The 19,809-nt window shown below is 48.7% G+C and overlaps 1 protein-coding gene across 1 annotated transcript; it reads left to right on the top strand.

The window, feature by feature from the left end:
• Nucleotides 1-1,414: 1,414 nt before the first annotated feature.
• On the top strand, nt 1,415-8,860 carry SERPINE1 (serpin family E member 1). The gene is made up of 9 exons (XM_059693590.1): nt 1,415-1,572; nt 2,145-2,416; nt 3,323-3,556; nt 4,100-4,294; nt 4,866-5,064; nt 6,089-6,189; nt 6,306-6,392; nt 6,867-6,950; nt 7,242-8,860. The coding sequence occupies exons 2-9, from the start codon at nt 2,146-2,148 to the stop codon at nt 7,277-7,279; spliced, it is 1,209 nt and encodes a 402-aa protein (XP_059549573.1). The 5' UTR covers nt 1,415-1,572; nt 2,145; the 3' UTR covers nt 7,280-8,860.
• Nucleotides 8,861-19,809: the final 10,949 nt, after the last annotated feature.

Genomic DNA, 19,809 nt, shown 5'->3' with positions numbered 1-19,809 from the left:
AATAACTGCATGGGAACAGTCCTGTAACGGGTCGGTGATTCTAACTTTCCAACAGGGATTGTCCCTTTTTCCCTCCCACCCCCACCTGACTCCCAAGAGAAACAGGAGAAAACAAAGGCAGAATCAGAGTAAACTTGGGAAAGCCATCCAGCTGTGGTTGCCCTTGGTATCTGTTTACTAAAAAAATCCAAAACAAATATCCTGACACTTCCACCCACTTAAACTTCCTGTGAATCTGTTATTGGCTGTCTCCATGGATACTCCCACTTGAACGCTACCACCTACACAAATCATGACAGTGTGTGGACCCCAGGTCAAGTGCACCATCTCTCTACATCCCTCAGGACCCCTTGGCACTTAGCCACAACATCCAGGCCACATGGCCAAGGGTACCTGGCCCTGCCAGGCCCCCAAATGCACTAGTCCAGTTCCACTCACTTGCCTCCAGCCAATTTTCACCCTCTATAAAATTCTTGGGTCACTCTTCCACTTCAAACTCAATGCCCTAGGAGCACACCCCACAAACCAGCCAGGAATTGAAGCCCTCTTTTCTATCCCTACTTGTGCTGCTCCAGACCTCCAATGTCTGCATCTGGAGGAAAAGAATAAGACTTTATTCTCCCCAGTCACAGTGGGCAGCTCAGAGAAACAAAACTTACATGTTGAGCTACTAATTCCTTGGCAAGACTTTACCTGAGTAACCCTTGGTCCTTCCACCACCCCACCCAGTATACCTCAAATCCCTGCCAGGCAGGGCTGTTTACACAAAAGAGAGCCCACAGAGGCAACTCAAGAGTCTGGACACGTGGGGGAGTCAGCCACGCATCATCCGCCACGACACTCTAAAAGGGAAGAGGGAAAGACTGGAGGGAGTCCTCTGCCAGGTTCATGTCTTAGACAGTCAAAATCCAGACAATCACATGGCACGCTCCGTGCTCTGTGGCCTCTGGGATGTGGCCAAGAGGAGGGAGAGGCATTCTTCCTCAGCTACCGTGCACATGGTGTAGACAGACGATGCTGGCAGACAGAAGTCCACAGGATCCGTAGCTTCTTTGATAAATCTGTGGTGACCCATTTCCCCAAAGGAAAAAGAAGAAATGTAAAATGTTTTTCCCCAAGCTGAGCACTGGGGGAGGTAATCTCAAACACTGGGCATTTCGGGCTGTCTGGCACTGCCAGGGGTCAGGCTGGCATAACATCCAAAGAGAGAGGGACACAGGTGGAAGGCAGCAAAATCAGGGGAGGCCCCTAGGTCAAGGCTGTGGTGGTTGCTCAATCGTTCCTGAGCCCTTTCACACGTACACATACACAGCAGCAGCACGCACACACATGCCTCAGGGAGTCAGACTTCCAAACCAGAAAGTAGGTGGGGCTGAGCCATGAGTTAATCTACTTCCTGCCCATTTCTCGTATAAAGGCAGGCAGCTGCCTCCCTAACAGCACAGCTGTGTTTGGCTGCAGGGCTAAGGGCACTGTCAAGAGAGACACACCACTCTCCAGCAGCAACAGAATCACCACCATCTGCAAGCAGCTGGACAAACCACCATTCACAAGGCACTTTGAGAACTTCAGGTAAGAGGAAATCAAACTCTCTCCATCTTTTCCCTTGGGTTAAGGTAGAGAATGTCCCTGTACAGAATTTCCCCGTCCAAGATCCCCACTTTGCCTCTTCCATCCCCTCCCCAAGACCTGCAGCCTAAGTTGCCTCCATAGCAGTGATTGCAGAATCTGAACCCATCATGGTTTCTTTATTATTATTATTATTATTATTAACCATTTTTAAAATTGTTCTTAGAGGAAGAAAGGGAGAGAGAGAAGCATCCGATGTGAGAGAAACATCAATGTGAGAAAGAAACACCGATTAGTTGCCTCTCACAATCACCCAGACCAGAAATTGAACCTGCAACCTGCGTATGTGCCCTGACGGGAAATTGAATCCCCCACCTTTTGGGTTACGGGATAACTGAGCCTCACTGGCCAGGGCCCCATCATGGTTTCTTAGTGAATCTTGCCCTTGTGTTCATTTAGCGCCCGTCAGCAACAAACATGGGAAGCATGGCCCATGGCTGGGATGTCATCTCCCCTCCCCATTCACCATTCTTCTAGAACTATGCTCTCATCAGATTCTTTCCCACTTGCTCTAGGATGAAAGTGTCTCCAGTCTTTGCCTGCCTAGCTCTGGGCCTGGCCTTCATCCTTGGTGAAGGATCTGCCTCGGACCATCGCCAGCTTGAGGCGGCCCAAATGGTCACAGATTTTGGAGTGAAGGTGTTTCAGCAGGTGGCCCAGGCCTCCAAGGACCGTAATGTGATTTTCTCACCTTATGGGGTGGCCTCAGTCCTCGCCATGCTGCAGCTAACAACCACAGGAGAAACCAGGCAGCAGATCCAAGCGGCAATGCAATTCGATATTGAAGGTGAGAGATGGGCGAAGTAGGAGGCAGGCACTCATGCAGCCTTCACAGAACTAGGGTGTAACCAACCAAAAGCAGAGGAAAGGCTGACTCCAGCTTAGCTGAGCCAACACCTGTACTGCATGTCATAGGGACCACCATACCCTATGTCACTTGACCCTTGACCAGTCGCAAGGTGTACAGGCCAGTGGATTTGGTGTAAAACAACCTTGCATGACCACTTACTAGCTGCATAATCTTAACCCCTAGCATAATCTTAACTCATCTCACTCATTAACCCCTCTGGGGCAAATTAAGGGAAGAAAGAGGCAGAGAAACAAGGCTCAGTTTGCTCATGAACAAAATAGGGATAATAAAAGTACCTGGCACAGACGGCTGCTGTAAGGATTAAACAGAATTGTCTATATGAAATACTTTGCATAGCTATTATTATTATTATGAGAAAAAAATGTAGGGTTCATAACTTAAAAACAGAAAAATATTCTAACCCAAACAAAGGATTAAGACCTGATATTTTTGAGAAAAAGAGGGAGATGCAAAAGAGATTAAGATTTGGAATGAAATCTCCCTCTAGAGCAGCGGTTCTCAACCTGTGGGTCTAGACCCCTTTGAGGGTCGAAAGACGCTTTCACAGGGGTCACCTAAGACCATCGGAAAACACATATATAATTACATAGTTTTTGTGATTAATCACTATGCTTTAATTATGTTCAATTTGTAACAATGAAATTGGGGGTCACCACAACATGAGGAACTGTATTAAAGGGTCACGGCATTAGGAAGGTTGAGAACCACTGCTCTAGAGAAACCTAGGGGAGCAGAAGAGCCCATCCATGAGGGAGGGTTGGCCCAGCTGGGACCCCTTGGTTGAACGTGAGCCTGATGTGTCCTTTCCTTCCTCTGGCACAGAGAAGGGCATGGCCCCTGCCCTTCGTCAACTGTACAAGGAACTCATGGGGCCATGGAACAAGGATGAGATCAGCATCGCCGATGCCATCTTCGTCCAGCGGGATCTGAAGCTGGTTCAAGGTTTCATGCCTCACTTCTTCAGGCTGTTCCGCACCACAGTCAAGCAGGTGGACTTTTCAGAGATTGAGAGAGCCAGGTTCATCATCAATGACTGGGTGAAGAGACACACAAAAGGTGAGCAGGCAAGGAAAGGAAGCCGGGCCCAAGGGCCTGCCAAGAAAGGGGTTATGGGAACAAATCCCAAATATACCAACCTCTCCCTTTCAGCATTCTTTTCTTTGTAGGCAGAAGGTCAAGTGATTTAAGAATCAGTGTCATAGTTTTCATAATTAGGTCTTCTCATGAACCAACTCAAAAGGCAGCTCTAAAAAGTGCTGTACGTCATTAGCATGGTACTAACCATGATAAGGAGCACACACACCCCTTCAGGACTACATGTAGCTTAGGGACCAAATAAGGGGAGACTTAAGTTTCCAGGTCTGATCCTAGACAGGATCCCAGGCTCAAGAAAGTGCGGTGAGCTGGGAGGCTTTCTGAGATCCTCAGGCAGATGAAACAGGTTGAAAACGGCTAGATTGGTTTATCTAAACCCCCAGACTATCTTCTGACTGGATCACTTCAATAGACACACATCCATTTGAAGCCTGTGAGTTGAAGAGAACTTACCTAAGAGGATTAAGAAAAGATCTAGCTCCTGATCACCTGGTTTTCCCATAGGCATGATTAGTGACTTACTTGGTGAAGGGGCCGTGGACAGTCTGACACGCCTGGTACTAGTGAATGCCCTGTACTTCAATGGCCACTGGAAGACACCCTTCCCAGAGTTGGGCACCCACCACCGCCTCTTCCACAAGTCCGATGGCAGCACTGTCTCGGTGCCCATGATGACTCAGACCAGCAGGTTCAACTACAGTAAGTGCAAGACTCCCTTCCCCAAACCCTGTACCTACTGGACCCCATCCCTGGCTGTTCCCCTCTAAGAGAGGAGAAACCCTAGAATATACCTCAGCTTTAAGAAACACTTCCCAAATAGGAGACACTAGGATAATTGGAGCAGCTGAAAATAGCTTTATCTTATCCAAGATGAAGCTGAAACCCAGCAGTTCCCTCAGGCCCATGTTTGGCCACTTGACCCCATCTCACATCCTCATATGGCCCACAAATCCTGCTGTGAGAAGGGCGATGTGGAAGTTGAGATTCAGGAGAAGAGGACTGGAATGAATTAGTGGCTGGATATGGGGAAGCAGACAATCAGAAAGAGACAGAGAAACCAGAAGAAACAGAATTGGCAGGAAATAAAGGAAATGGAAATGAAAACATTGAATAGGGGAGCTGTGGGTGTGGGGGCCTCAAAAGCCAGAACGGAAAGCTGGCTTCCAAAAGAATGGAGAGAGGACAGGAGAACTAGTTGAAAATCTAGTGCTGGGTTAAAATCAACAAGAGCTGGAATCATTTTCAATGCGCCATCTTGGTGTCTTCACAGCTGAGTTTTCCACCGCTGATGGCCATTACTACGACATCTTGGAGTTGCCCTACCATGGGGACACTCTCAGCATGTTCATTGCTGCTCCCTATGAAAAAGAGGTGCCTCTCTCAGCCCTCACCAACATTCTGGATGCCCAGCTCATCAGCCAGTGGAAAGGAAATATGACCCGTCTGCCCCGCCTCCTGATTCTGCCCAAGTAAGCCACCCATTGCTCCAGCCACATTTGCCATTTCCTTAATCCCCTCATCTCCCGCCTCTCCTCTCTCTTGAAAACACAGCCCCGGGTTGAGTTTCCCAAATGTGATGTTTGCAGGGCAGGGACATGTGTGGGAGGCTGATGGGAAACTGCCTGGGTTTGATTAAGATTCCTCTCATCATCCCTCCTCCCATTTCTGCTAGAGGGCAAGGAGGGGTTTTCTAGACTATGCCCCTGCATATGCCTCCCTCAGAATATCCAACAAAAGCCAGCCAAAGGAAGAGCCAGAGAAATACTAGAGGTGAGAGGCTAAATCTGCCTTCACCTTTTTATGAATGCCCCTCACTCCCACCCATCTTCTCAAGTCAACATCCAAAAATGGGAACAAAAGGAATCACTTGTGCAGATGGAGCAGCTGGAATTATAGTGTCTAACAGATCTTTTAAATCCTTCTGCAGAAGCAGAGGGTGGAGAAGGCTGGGGCCGGGTAATTCCAGCATTGTAGGAAAGCCTCCCACCAAGCTTACCCCAAATTCCCATATACTTTCATTTGAGGCCCTAGGAAAGAGGAGAATTTAGTTGGTTAGTTCTCTCTCTCTCTCTCTCTCTCTCTCTCTCTCTCTCTCTCTCCCTCCCTCCCTCCCTCCTTTTCTCCCTCCCTCCCTCCCTTCCTCCTTCCTACCCAAGAATGGAAGTAATTAGTTGTGCCCTGATGGGGAGCAGAGAACAGCCCAAAGCCTCACTGCTTGAGTCTTCTGGTTAGCTCTCAGAAACACAATCTACAGACCAGAATTTTCCCTAAGACAAAATAAACTACTGTCTTACTTGAGAAAAGTAATTAGTCATAAGAATGTTCATTAATATTAGACCTCTAGCAAGCAGAGACCTTGAAATCACAAGCCTCCTTCTTCTGCTTTCACATCAGTCCCAATCCTATCAAGCTGCCAGGGTGATACCTGGTAGGGACGGGGAGAGGTGGCCAGAGGTAGCCTGAGCTTGAGCTGTTTTCTGCTCCTGTCTATAGGTTCTCCCTGGAGAGTGAAGTTGACCTCAGGAGGCCCTTGGAGAACTTGGGGATGACCAACATCTTTAGTCCAAGCCAGGCGGACTTCTCGACTTTTTCAGGTAAGAGATTTTCCTTTCATTTCTTATCCGGGTGGGCTGTGCAGCCCCTTAGAGGATAAAGGAGCTGTTCCGGGAAAACCACGGCTGATCTACTCTTGTATCCACTCCTGTTTCAGATCAAGAGCCTCTTTACGTATCGCAGGCACTGCAAAAAGTGAAGATCAAGGTGAATGAAAGAGGCACGGAGGCATCCTCCTCTACAGGTGAGTCAGGCTCAGGTGAGGCCTGGCAAGTCTTGGCCCAAGGCTGACAGGAGGGGTCCCTGTGGCACCTACACCTGGGATGAACTCCCTCTGCCCTGCTTCACCAGGCCTCACAGAGCAGCACTTCCTGTGCGGGGAGTATTGCCCTTTCTTCCTTGGTGTTTCTCAGCCAGGAAAAATGGGCCTGCTTTCCCTGGAACCCCATTCCCTTACTCCAGTGGCTCCTGAGGTCCTCTGAATGTGAAAGACCTCCCAAAGGAAAGTCTGGGTTGTTTTCACGGTGGCTACTCACCTTAAGGAACTTGATTCTCAACATGCCCTAAAAGGGTTTAGATAAATGTCTGTTTGAAGGGGAGCAGCTGATGGAGCTCCACCAAGCTCCTGGAAGAAACCAGGCCTCAGGAGACTTCCCTACACTTTTAAGGTTCAGGTCCTACTTCCCTCTGTTCTAAGACATTGTCCCTTCTCTTCCAGCCATTACCGTCTCAGCCCGAATGGCCCCTGAGGAGATCATCATGGACAGACCCTTCCTCTTTGTGGTGCGGCACAACCCCACAGGTGAGCCCGAGGCCTCAATGCTCCACCATGTCAGCACTGGTCCAGACAAGTGTAGACACCCTCTTACCCCAGGACTCTAGGCAAGGACTCCATAACTCTGTTCCTCTTCCCTCCTCAAAGGCAGTGCTCTCTCATAGATGACGTGCTGTGCCAGGACCCCGGTCCTAGCTTAGTCACTAAAGCAGCTGTGACTCCAGACATCTCACTCATCTTAGTTCACCCATCACTACAAGCTTGGGGAGCTCTGCCATTCCTTCCAGTTCTCATTTCCCACGATTCTTCTGTCCTCAGGAACGGTCCTTTTCATGGGCCAAGTGATGGAACCCTGACCATGAAAAAAGAAGTTCTCAACTCGGACAGAACTGGAGATGTATCAGAGAAGGAGAAACTGCGAAGAAAAGAACTTTTAATTAACCTTTCTGGAGAAGAGAAGACATTCGCTTTTTTTTTTTTAATGGTAACTCTGCCTTTTAGACCTCAGCCTCTCCCAGGGAGAAAAGGGGACCTTTCGATAAAACTCCCCAGTGGAGGCCCTGGCGGGGACCACTGAAGCACTGAGCCCCGAAGGTCTCCAAATCCGACTGTAAAACTCTCAGAGCCACGTGTGCAGCTGCTTCTGCCCATTGCTCTGCCTTTTCGGGTCTTCAGATCGGGGTCCCATTGAGGCCCTGGCAGATGGCACCGCAAGGCTTACAGGAGAAACTGTTCCAGTCACGTTGCCCTAACTCTTGCACTGTCTGCCACTGCTGAGGAGGCTGGCGTCGGGCCAGAGAAGACCAATGGAAGAAACACCTTTCATTGCATGATCCATCCTTCTCCAGCACAGAGGTGCTGTGACCAGCTGTAGGGTCTCACCCTGGCCTGGCTGTCTCCCTCCCCAGAAACAGTGAGCATCTATTATTTCGGAGTGTAGGTGACTTGTTTACTTATAGAAGCAGGTTTCTGCTTCCCACAAACTTTATTTTGCAGGAATAGAGGAAGAAGGTGTGCTCTAATCTCCTAGTGGGGAGGGTAGGATGACAGAGGTGTGCTTGAATATTTATCACTTTTCTGTGTGCTTGTTAGAGAGAAAGAGGACTATTTAACAAAAAAGCATATTATTTAAACTTGCTTAGTGTTCCTTTGTGATCTGTGTGATTGCATCTCAGGAGTCTGGTCACCTAGCTGCCATACCCCTCTGGGCGGCAAGCCTGAGGGGCCCACACTGCCACCTTGTGGCTGCCTGAACCCCGTCGCTCTTCTTTCCTTTCCTTTCCACTTGATGGATTAGGACTCCTGCCAAGACTACCCAACTTCCCACTTTAGGGACCCAAAGGATGTGGTGGGTGAGAGAGACTAGAGTGAGGACAGAGAGATCTTAAAATTTTCCAATGCATTTAGGAGCAGGAGTGCAAAGGGATGCACGACCTAGCAGGACAGAACTTTCCCCAATTATAGGGTGACTCACAGCTGCATCGGTGACTCACTTCAGTGTGTCATTTCCGGCTGCTGTGTGTGAGCGGTGGACACGTGAGAAAGGGAGAGAGAAAACGAGGGGGAATGAAAGAGAGACAGTGAATTCAGGCTCAACGACCCTAGTTAGGTAATTTTGCTGAACACCAGCTAGCTAAGGGGTATGGCATGAAGACCAATTTGTTGAACTGCACACAGATGTCAAATGAACGCACCCTAATAGAACCCTAGTCATCCCAATGTGTTCTTCAGCAAAAGTCTTGGTCCTGTGTTGTTGTTTCCTTTTTCATTATGCACTGGACGGTGAAGCCACAACTATACTCACAAGGAGACCCAAATGTAGGGTCCAATGTTTTTGAAATTGTGTTGGATTATATGCTTTTTCACTTATGATATATAAAAAGTAAAAATGTTTTTTAAAACAATAAAATAAATAAATAAAAAGAATATTCCAAAAACAGCCCCCGCCTTTATTTTCCACGTCTCACACAGTACAAATCAAAATCCTGTCAGTTCACAGCCGTCTCAGGTGAAAGGGATCTTTAGGAAACATACACGCATGGACCAGGCACGTTGACTTGCCACAGCAAGTCCACAGGACTGGCCTCAGGGGCTCAACAAGAAGGCCCCAGGGACATACTGTGTGGGCATGATTCTCCCCTGGGCACCATCCTCAAAAAGGGAAAGAGAGTTCCTCCAAACACCTACCACTCAGACAGGCCCGCACACACCCACTGTCCCCCTGGGTTTCCATCTCTAGTCACACCATTTCTTTCTACCACCAAATGCTGCTATCCCCTGCACCTACCCCCTCCCCATTTATCAAAATCCAGACTAAGTCCATTTGCTCCAACCAGCATTTCCATGGATTCAGTCAACATCCTCACACTCCCCTTGGCATTTACTGATTTTTTCCTTTCCTGGAGTGTAACCGTGCTTTTATACATGTATGCTCGGGTGTGCATACTACCCCCACCCCCATTCACATATCAGGTTCCTTGAAAACCAAAGCTCTTTTGTTATATACATTCTTCATATCGTCCTTAAAATGACATCCTAAAAAGTATTTTATTCTAGTATCTTGAAGACTCTCCCCAGAAGATATTAGTTTCTTTTTTTATTGTTGAAAGTATTACATATGCCCCCTCCCCCGACACACACTGGTCCCCTCTAGCCTCCCACCCCCACCCCACCCCCACCCCCCCCACCCCGCCCCGGCCTTCACCATTCTATTGTCTGCATCCATAGGTGATGCATATATGCATACAAGGTCTTTGACTGGTTACCTCCCACCCACCGGCCCTCCCCGCCTTCCCTCTGAGATTCCGCATTGTGTTCCATGCTTCCATGTTTCGTGATCCACTCCGTTCATCAGTTTATTTTGTTAATTATATTCCACATGAGTGAGATCACCAAAAGACATTAGTTTCTGATCATATATTCAAAAATAATTTTTTCACTGAAAAAATACCAAGAACTATCTGTCAAAATTGTGCACCATCCAGCTCCAGACCCCTCAAGACAGGATTGATAGAACCAACCAGGAATCCTAGATCATATCATAATAGGAAGGAATTATCATCTGGAAGGGTACTGGTAAAAACACTGTCTGGTAGTTAAGAGGTAAGGATTTCCCCACCACTGGAAATGTTCTAAGAAGCCAGGATGACCACTTGGTAAGGATGCTTCAGCAGTCAGGGTATAAGATGAGGTGACTTTTTTTAAGTGATAAGGAACACATGCTTGCTCTAGTGGTTTGGCTCAGTGGATAGAGCCTTCGAACTGAAGGTTTGATTCCTTCAAGAGCCTTGGTTTGATTCCGGTCAAGAGCACATGCCTGGGATACGGGCTTGATCCTCAGTAGGGGGTGTGCAGGAGGCACCCGATCAATGATTCTTTCATCATTGATGTTTCTATCTCTCCCTCTTCCTTCCTCTCTGAAATCAATAAAAATATATTTTTTAAAAAAGAACACATGCTTATTGTAAGACATTCAAACAGCTCAAAAGATTAAAAGTGGGAACTTAGTAAGCCCCAGTCTCTTGGGTGCTCTTTCAGAACTTTGGTAAGCATTTATAAGAATATTTAAAATATTTGTTACTTTCTCACAAATAAGATCATACCATCCTATATAATAAAAGGGTAATATGCAAATAGACTGAACGGCAGAACAACCGAACAACCAATCAAAGCGTAATATGCTAATGATATCTAAGGCTGCTCAACTGCTTGCTATGACATGTACTGACCACCAGGGGACAGACAGTCACTGGTCGACCAGTTGCAATGACGTGCAATGACCACCAGGGAGCAGATGCTCCAACCAGTAGGTTAGCTTGCTGCTGGAGTCCGGCCAATCAGGACTGAGCAGGATGGGCCGGACACACCCTGGAGCCCTCCCGTGGTCCCTCCACATCCCAATTATGCACCAGTGAGGTCCCTCAGCCTGGCCTGCAGGCTCTCGCAATCTTGGACCCCTCGGGGGATGTGGGAGAGCAGGTTTCAGCCTGATCCCACAGGCCACTCCCCTTGGGAGGGCACCAGATGCAAGGCTCATGGCTGGGGAGTGCTACTGCAGCAGTGTGAGCTTCTCCCGATCGATCGGGACCAATTGGGCACAAGCCTCGGCAGGCACAATGGGGCCAGGATGAGTGGGAGTGGCGGGTAGGAGCTGCAGGCAGCGTTGGACTGCGGGTTTGGGCCTGATCCCTGCAGGCCACCCAGAGGGACCTCCCTGCACCCGTGCACGATTTCATGCACTGGGCCTCTAGTGTCATGGGTAGGGTCCCTAGGCCTGGCCAGTGATCAGGGCCGATTTGTGGGGCAACTGGCGGGGCAATAGGGGGAAGGGGGGGCCGCTGGCACCTGCCTTGGCTGGCCTGGGGCCTGCGGGTTGGGGGCAGCTCCTGTGTTGAGCATCTGCCCTCTGGTGGTCAGTGCACATCATAGCCACCTGTGGTTCCACCGTTTGGTCAATTTGCATATTAGGCTTTTATTATATAGGATTTATTATATAGAATATATATAAAGCAAGTGTTCTTCAGCTTGCTTTATTTACCTAATGATACATCCTACACATATATAATGTACTATAATTCCTTAACTACTGCAGATCAACATTTTGGTTGTTTCATGGCTTTTTAAAATTGTCATTGTTGCTACCAACAATGCTGAGATGAACAGCCTTGCACATTTATCCCTATACACAAGTGTTTGTATATCCATAGAATCACTTCCTAGTGATGGGACTAGGTATCTTTTAAGAACCTCCAATCCCACAATTCTGTGATTCTGGTAAAACAAGCATGTTCAAGTGGTATAAAACAATCAACAGTGATCATTTGTAGAATCCTGACTTTTCTCGAGCATAAATAAGCCTTCACAACTTTCCTAAATAAGCCCACTGCCATAAATAAAGATAAATTTTAGACCTTGAACTAAAAAGAACCTTCACATTATCATTCTCTCTAAAATTGTTAGACTTCCTTGGAGCAAATTTTTATCAAGATGCCAATCCAGAAAGGGTATTCACACATTCACTCACTCCCCAATCATTCAACAGTACAAAAGGTCATCTCACTGCCCTTTCCATTCCTGTTTTCCTCTCAAGGTTCATCAAGGGCATTCTTGGATGCCTCATCATGATACACTAAGACAGTGATTTTCAACTGGTGTTCCACAAGAATTTTTAAAAGATGCAATATCTATTTAGTCAGGGGCACTGACCTCTTTTCCAACTATCAAATAAAAAAATGACAGCAGCCAACACAACAATGGTCACCCAGTGTGAAAGAATCAAAATTATACTAATTTTTTGGTCAGATCAGCAAAAAAGATATCTTTTGGTGTGCCACAGAATTTTCATAATTGGTTTACATGTGCCATGAGATGAAAAAGATTGAAAATTACTGCAGTAAAATATTCAAAGAAGATGTGCTTATTTGCCCTGACTGGTTTGGCTCAGTGGATAGAGCGTCAGCCTGCAGACTGAGGATTCCCAGGTTCGATTCCGGTCAAGGGCATGTACCTTGGTTGCGGGCACATCCCCAGTAGGAAGTGTGCAGGAGGCAGCTGATCGATGTTTCTCTCTCATCGATGTTTCTAACTCTATCCTTCTCCCTTCCTCTCTGTAAAAAATCAATAAAATATATTTAAAAAAAAAAAAAGAAGATGTGCTTATCTGACACCTCCTCCTAATGGATTCCTCTCTTCAGGTTTGATTTCTTCAAGTTTTCTCTTCGCCAAAAGCTGATAGAGTCAGAAGGGACCCAGAGCCCATTCAAGCCTAGAAGGAAGGTTTCCCTCTCTCCTTAGAAAACCAGTGGTGCCTGGCCAGTGTGGGTCAGTGCTTGAGCATGGACCCATGAACCAGAAGGTTATGGTTCAATTCCCAGTCAGGGCACACGTCTGGTTTGTGGGCTTGATCCCAGGAGGGGATGTTCAGGAGGCAGCCAATCAATGATTCTCTCTCATCGCTGATGTTTCTGTCTCCGTCTCCCTCTTCCTTTGAAATCAATAAAAATTTAAAAAAGAAAAAAGAAAACCAGTGGGAGCCAGGACAATACCCAGAGGAAAGGAGGCGCACAATGGGTGGTTCACTAAAGCTACTCTCAGATTTAGATAGAGATGCCGTTTTAACCTCAGTGAGTTTTTCATCTTTCCTTTCCTGTGTAGCTGACAAGCTTTGTAGGACAAAGATATGGTTGTAGAAGTAGAGAAAACAGGCTAAAGAGGCCATTTGGCCTACTTCTAACTGTCTTAGACCATAGACACAAAAACTACATGAGGCCTGATCCAGTTCTCAAAATACTTCTACACTGAGATTTGTGGCCAGAACTTCAGCTGGTACTAAAGTATTCATTTTGCCTGGCCAACGTGGCTCAGTGGTGGAAGGTCAACCTATGAACCAGAGGTCACGGGTTCGAATCCCTGTCAGGGCACATGCCCAGGTTGTGGGCTCGATCCTCAGTGGGGGACGTGCAGGAGGCAGTTGATCAATGATTCTCTCTCATCATTGATGCTTCTATCTCTCTCTCTCCCTCTCCCTTCCTCTCTGAAATCAATTATGTGTGTGTGTGTGTGTGTGTATGTGTATATATTAGAGGCCTGGTGCACAAAATTCATGCACTCGGGGGGGGGGGATGTCCCTCAGTCCAGCCTGCGCCCTCTCGCAGTCCAAGAGCCCTCAGGGAATGTTTGACTGACAGCTTTGGCCCGCTCCCTGGCTTCTGGCGCACTGAGCACTGGGGGCAGCTCCTGCATTGGGCGTCTGCTTTCTGGTGGTCAGTGCGCATCATAGTGACCAGTCGTTCTGCCAGTTGGTCGATTTGCATATTACCCTTTTATTATATAAGATATACATATATATTCCTCTTCCTGCAGGAATAATTCCTTCCTCTTGTACAGATCTCCCTTTAAGCTCATAGGGGTAGCTGGATCATGAACGCAACAGTCTAAGAATTCAGGGACACCAAGACCCAGATATATCTTTCATCTGCCTTACACCCTGAAAATATGACCAATTACAGGCACTGGGCTAGCTGTTGAGGAGTTAGCCATCTGTAACAAATTTGCTTTAATTCTTCAGTATACATACAGTTCAAAAACTATCCTTACATGCTAAGAAGGCTCAAAAGAAAAGAGTTCTTCAGAAGGCCTCATGACAGCAAAGGGCATTTGCTCCAGAAAGTGTCCCATTTAATAGTGCCCTCTGATTTTCTCAGGTGTTCTGAGGACAAAGAGAATGATGCAGCCTCACAGTGGTGCAAAGCCTGCCCAGCCCTGCTTGGCTTTGTCTGGGCCCTCTCCTTGGCCATCCCAAGTCCCTCTTCCTTCCTCTGTTTCTTTAGAGATTAAAAACAAACAAACAAACAAAAAAACAAGATCTGCTTCCAGCATCATTACTGCCAATTTTAAAAGATGGTTCCTCAAGTGTGTTTATGGTACTGTTAGGGGCAGAAATAGGATATTGGGGACCAGCTACAATTATAATATTAATCATGCTCTGTTAACCGTGATGATTCTGTTCTGATTAGAGAAAGCACACTCTAACCTGGCTGAGAGCTGTACGCCCTGGGACATGGGAGCTAACACTGGAATACAGTCCATCCTCCTGTCCTAAGAACTGCCTATCATTATGGAAAGATTCACAGCCTAGTGGCTGAAAAAACCTAGTGGAGGCACCTGCTCTTTACAACCCCCAGCCCCATTTCCTGTAATCTGGTCCCTGGGCACCCGAAGGCACCTGTCCTCTGTAAACCCCTCCAGCCCGCATGACTTGTAACCTGTAGCGATTATCCTATGCCTACTTTCCATACCTGTAATTCCTACTTTCCCCACATAATCTTTGTCCTTCTAACCAATATAAGCAGCTGGTTTATGGGGAGAGGATTGCAGGTTTCTGTGGATGACCTCCTGCTCTCCCCTACTGCCAGTATTATTGGAGTAAATGCTCATATATGTTTTAACCCTATCTGCTTAACTGGCTCAAGTAGTATCAGGCAGCCCAGACCCTTTGGTTGTCCAGTTACAGTACTAATAGCAGCAAACACTTATTATCTATATATATAAAATAATAGAGAAATATGCTAATTAACCAGGGCGCCGTAATGGGTAGACCAGACAGGAGGAGGTTGAACGTGCAGTGTCAGGGGTGGGGCGGCAGGGGCCTCTGCACGCCTGCACTGGGGGAGGGCTTGATCAGCAGCGGCTGGGGCTGCTTCAAGGATCAGAGAGGGAGGCAGGGTCAGACCAGCAGCTCGAGGGTGGGCGGCACCACGCAGTTTCAAATCGCATGCTGGGCTCCTAGTCCTATCTAATAAAAGAGAAACATGGTAATTAGAGTACGACCGCTACCCTTCCCATTGGCTAATCAGGGCGATATGCAAATTAACTGCCAGCCAAGATGGCGGCCGGCAGCCAGGCAGCTGGAAGCGAACATGAGGCTTGCTTGCTTCAGTGACGGAGGACTCCAACGTTCCCTGCCTACCGCTGCGGGCCTCTGAGCTGCAACTCTAAGAAACTATGTTACAAATATAGAAGCTAAACAAAACCCCAGAAACCTGTTTTAGTCGCCGGGCTTCAGCCAGCAGGATAGCAACATTGTTTCAAATACAGAAGGTAAACAAAGGCCAGAAACCTGCTTTCAGCAGCGGAGGCCTAAGAGCTGGAGCCTCAGAGCTAAAGCTGGCCCAGAATAAAAAAAAAAAGAAAAAAAGGAGCAGTTGGGAGCTTCAGTCACCTGCCAGCCTGAAAACAGCCCTCAGCCCCTCACCCAGACTGGCCAGGCACCCCAGTGGGGACCCCCACCCTGAAGGGTGTGTGACCAGCTGCAAACAGCCCTCAGCCCCTCACCCAGACTGGCCAGGTACCCCAGTGGGGACTCCCACCCTGATCCAGAACACCCTTCAGGGCAAACCAGCCGGCCCCCACCCGTGCACCAGGCCTCTATCCTATATAGTAAAAGGGTAATATGCCTCCCAGCACTGGGATCAGCGGAGCCGCGAGGCCTCCCGGCACTGGGATCAGCGTGACAGGGGGCAGTGCCCAAATCCCCGATGGCCCTGTGGCTCTGTGTGTGACAGGGGGTGGGGCCACAACCTCCTTATCTGCCCTGCTCTGTTTGTGACAGGGGAAGGCGCCCCAACCCCCTGATCAGCCCTGCTCTGTGCCTGATAGGGGGGAGCTCCCCAACCCCCTGATCGCCCTGCGGCTCTGTGTGTGACAGGCTGCGGTGCCCCAACTCCCTGATCGGCCCTGCTCTGTGTGTGACAGGGTGCAGCGCCCCAACCACCCCCCCCCCCCACGGGCCCTGCTCTGTGTGTGACGGGGTAGAGCCATAACCTCCCCATCGGTCCTGCCCTGAGTGTGACAGTGGCAGCGCCCCAACCCCCTGATCAGCCCTGCTCTGTGGGTGATAGAGGGCGATGCCCCAACCGCCCCCCACGGGCCCTGCTCTGTGTGTGACGGGTTAGAGCCATAACCTCCCCATTGGCCCTGCCCTGAGGGTGACAGGGTGCGGCGCCCCAACCCCATGATCCGCCCTGCTCTGTGTGTGACAGGGGGCGGTGCCCCAACTCCCCTATCGGCCCTACTCTGTGAGTGACAGGGGGGAGCTCCCCAACCCCCTGATGGGCTCTGCTCTGTGCGTGACAGCGGGGAGCTCCCCAACCCCCTGATCGACCCTGCTCTGTGCGTGACAGGGTACGGAGCCCCAACCCCCCTGATTGGCCCTGCTCTGTGCGTGACAGGGGGTGGCGCTGCAACCTCCCCATCGACCCTGCCTTGAGTGTGACAGGGGGCGGTGCCCCAACCCCCCAATCGGCCCTACCCTGAGCGTGACTGAGGGTGGCATCGCAACCTCCCGATCCGCCCTGCTCTGTGCGTGACAGGGGGGAGCTCCCCAACCCCCTGATGGGCCCTGCTCTGTGCGTGACAGGGTACGAAGCCCCAACCCCCCGATGGGCCCTGCTCTGTGTGTGACGGGGGGGGGGGGGCAGCGCCCCAACCCCCTGATTGGCCCTGCTCTGTGCGTGACAGGGTACGGAGCCCCAACCCCCCTGATGGGCCCTGCTTTGTGCGTGACAGGGGGTGGCGCTGCAACCTCCCCATCAACCCTGCCTTGAGTGTGACAGGGGGCGGTGCCCCAACCCCCCAATCGGCCCTACCCTGAGCGTGACTGAAGGTGGCATCACAACCTCCCGATCCGCCCTGCTCTGTGCATGACAGGGGGCAGCGCCCCAACTCCCCAATCGGCCCTGCTCTGAGCCCGACCAGGGGCTGCACCTAGGGATTGGGCCTGCCCTCTGCCACCCGGGAGCAGGCCTAAGCCAGCAGGTTGTTATCTCCCAAGGGGTCCCAGACTGCGAGAGGGCACAGGCCGGGCTGAGGGACCCTCCCCCCCTTGCCTGAGTGCACAAATATTTGTGCACCGGGCCTCTAGTATATATATAAAAGCCTAAGCAAACGGAACACCAGAACGACTGGTCGCTATGATGTGCACTGACCACCAGGGGGCAGACAATCAATGCAGGAGCTGCTCCCTGGTGGTCAGTGCATTCCCACAGCCAACCTTCCACAGCCAGCCAACCTCCCCTGGCCTCTCCACCCGCTCGGCAGGCCCCGGCCAGCAGCTGGAAGGCCCCAATTGGCCCTGATCACCAGCCAGGCCTAAGGACCTCACCCGTGCACGAATTTCGTGCACTGGGCCTCTAGTATAAAGATAAGGAAACTAAGACAGACAGAGATTGAATAACTTGCTGCTGTTATTGTTACATAGGCCCAGGCAATGGGACATGTCTGTGCTCCTTGCCACTGCACCTTATGGGTACGCCTTCTTGATGGCATCAGTGAACACAGGTCTCTGTGAACACAGAGCAAAGCTCAGTTGAAGTCAGGAGCAAAGGTGTTGCCCTCATGCCAGTCACCAGTGTGTCCTGCATTTACACCTTTGCCTTACCAACCTGAACACCAGCGTCCTGATGTAGCCTTTGACCCCCTAGCCACCAGATGTCGCTTTGACTCCAGTGGAAAGCTCTTCTTTGACGCAAAGCAGCTGTGGCTTCCACCAAAATCTTGCCAAGTTTGAACTCCATTCAATTGAATAAGTATTTATTTTAAAAGCTTAACTTTAAAAAAAAAAAAAGAGCGAGAGAAAGAAAAATAAATAAACGAATGAATGAATACCTAAGAAAAGGGGGAAAAAAGAAAAGCTTAACTTTATACTGAGAGCTGTGAAGCACTTTTTACAAAGTGTAAGTGATGTTTCTGACTATAAAGTACCTAAGGAGAATAGACACAAACAAGCTGAAACACTGAAAAAATGATTGAAAGGAACATTGTAGAAATGATCACTATCGCCCAGACTAGAGAGTAAAGGCTTGACTGAAACTTAAAGAATGAATAAAATGATTTTAGGTCTGTGGGGAAGGGAATGGCAGGGCATCCCAGAAAACCTTGTAAACAAAATCACAAAGTAACAATAATAGCAAGGCAGCTCCAAGGAATACACCTGAGGATGAAATCCCAAGTCACCAGGTTGGTTTTCAGAATGCTGCCTTCTCCCTCTGATAACCCAGCCAGCTGCCTCTCCCTCTCTTCCAGATAATCTCTCCTAGTCTAGTCAGGCAAGTCTAATCGACGTCCCTTGAATAGCCATACGTTCATGTTACCTGTCATGTCCCAGACTTATCGTCTGCAAGCCTAGGAAAAAGCAGTGACATTGACCACATGGGAAACCTAGAGATGGGATGGTTTCAGGGAAAGGCAGGAGGAAGTAATTCTTTTTGGCAAGTGAAGTCTGAGATGGCAATGGAATTTTCAAATGGATGATCCTATACACATTTATTCAACAAATATCAGGTGCTCTGCTGTGTGTTGGGCACTGTGACAGGCACAGTAGAAACAGCAAAAGGATATAGTTTATCATGCAGAAAGAATAGATATTAAATATGTACTATTTAATATGAAATTAAAATGTAGCACATTTTGGATGAGAAGTAAGGTTTAAATATATAGGTTTGACAATGATTGTAATTGAAGTGCACTGTGCAGGGTGCTGTGGAGAAGCAAAAGATGAGTAAGATACCGCCCATAAACAACAACAATGAAAAAGAAAAAGAAAAAAACACACTGCCCAATGAGGAGCTTACAATCCAACTGGCGACATGAGGCTGGTTCACACATTCAGCCAATGGACAACATAGCATGAGTGACACTATGGCACTGTCATGTCCAGGGAGGGTGGAGTGGGAGCACTGGTGTAATTTGGGGCCACCCCACTGCTATCCTAGAATTTGCTCCTATGGCCCTCTTGCTCCTCCACCGCCCCATCCCCACCTCATTCCCTCCTGGACCAAAGTCCTGGTGGGTGCACAGATTGGCCAAATCCAGTAGACATGCTACGGGTGCAAAGAAAGCTGTGAAAGCCAATATGTGAACATTTTAAATGCTACCCTGGAAGATTGTTCTAGCTCCCATAGATTCATAAGGTGGAGATTCCTAAACCCTAGGAAGGGGGTTTAGAGCTTGGAGGTGAAAAAGAATGGCAAACATCTACCACAGAGAGTATTTTAATTGCCAGGCCCACTAGGAACATCATATGATAAGATCCCAATTGCTCAGTTTTTGTTTAAAAATGTATCAAAAAGCCAGAGATGACTGCAAATGACATCATCAAGGAACTATGAACTACTTAAAGAATGCACACAAAAATAGGTGCAGAGAGCATCACAAGAGAGAAACTCTGATCATAGACTTATAGAGATGAAAGGCTTCAGAGGATATCTGAGCCACTCTTCCAACCACTGCAGGAACCACCTCTACAACCAGATTAGGGAAAGTATTGGATAGTGTCAGCACAGTTTGTAGAGTGACAACACAAACACCATCTGTACCTACGGAGGAGAAT

The sequence above is a fragment of the Myotis daubentonii genome, chromosome 4 (genome assembly GCF_963259705.1).
Source record: "Myotis daubentonii chromosome 4, mMyoDau2.1, whole genome shotgun sequence".
In the NCBI taxonomy this organism is placed as follows: domain Eukaryota; kingdom Metazoa; phylum Chordata; class Mammalia; order Chiroptera; family Vespertilionidae; genus Myotis; species Myotis daubentonii.
The sequence above is the reverse complement of the archived record's forward strand: the minus strand, read 5'-3'. Positions and strand labels throughout refer to the sequence as shown.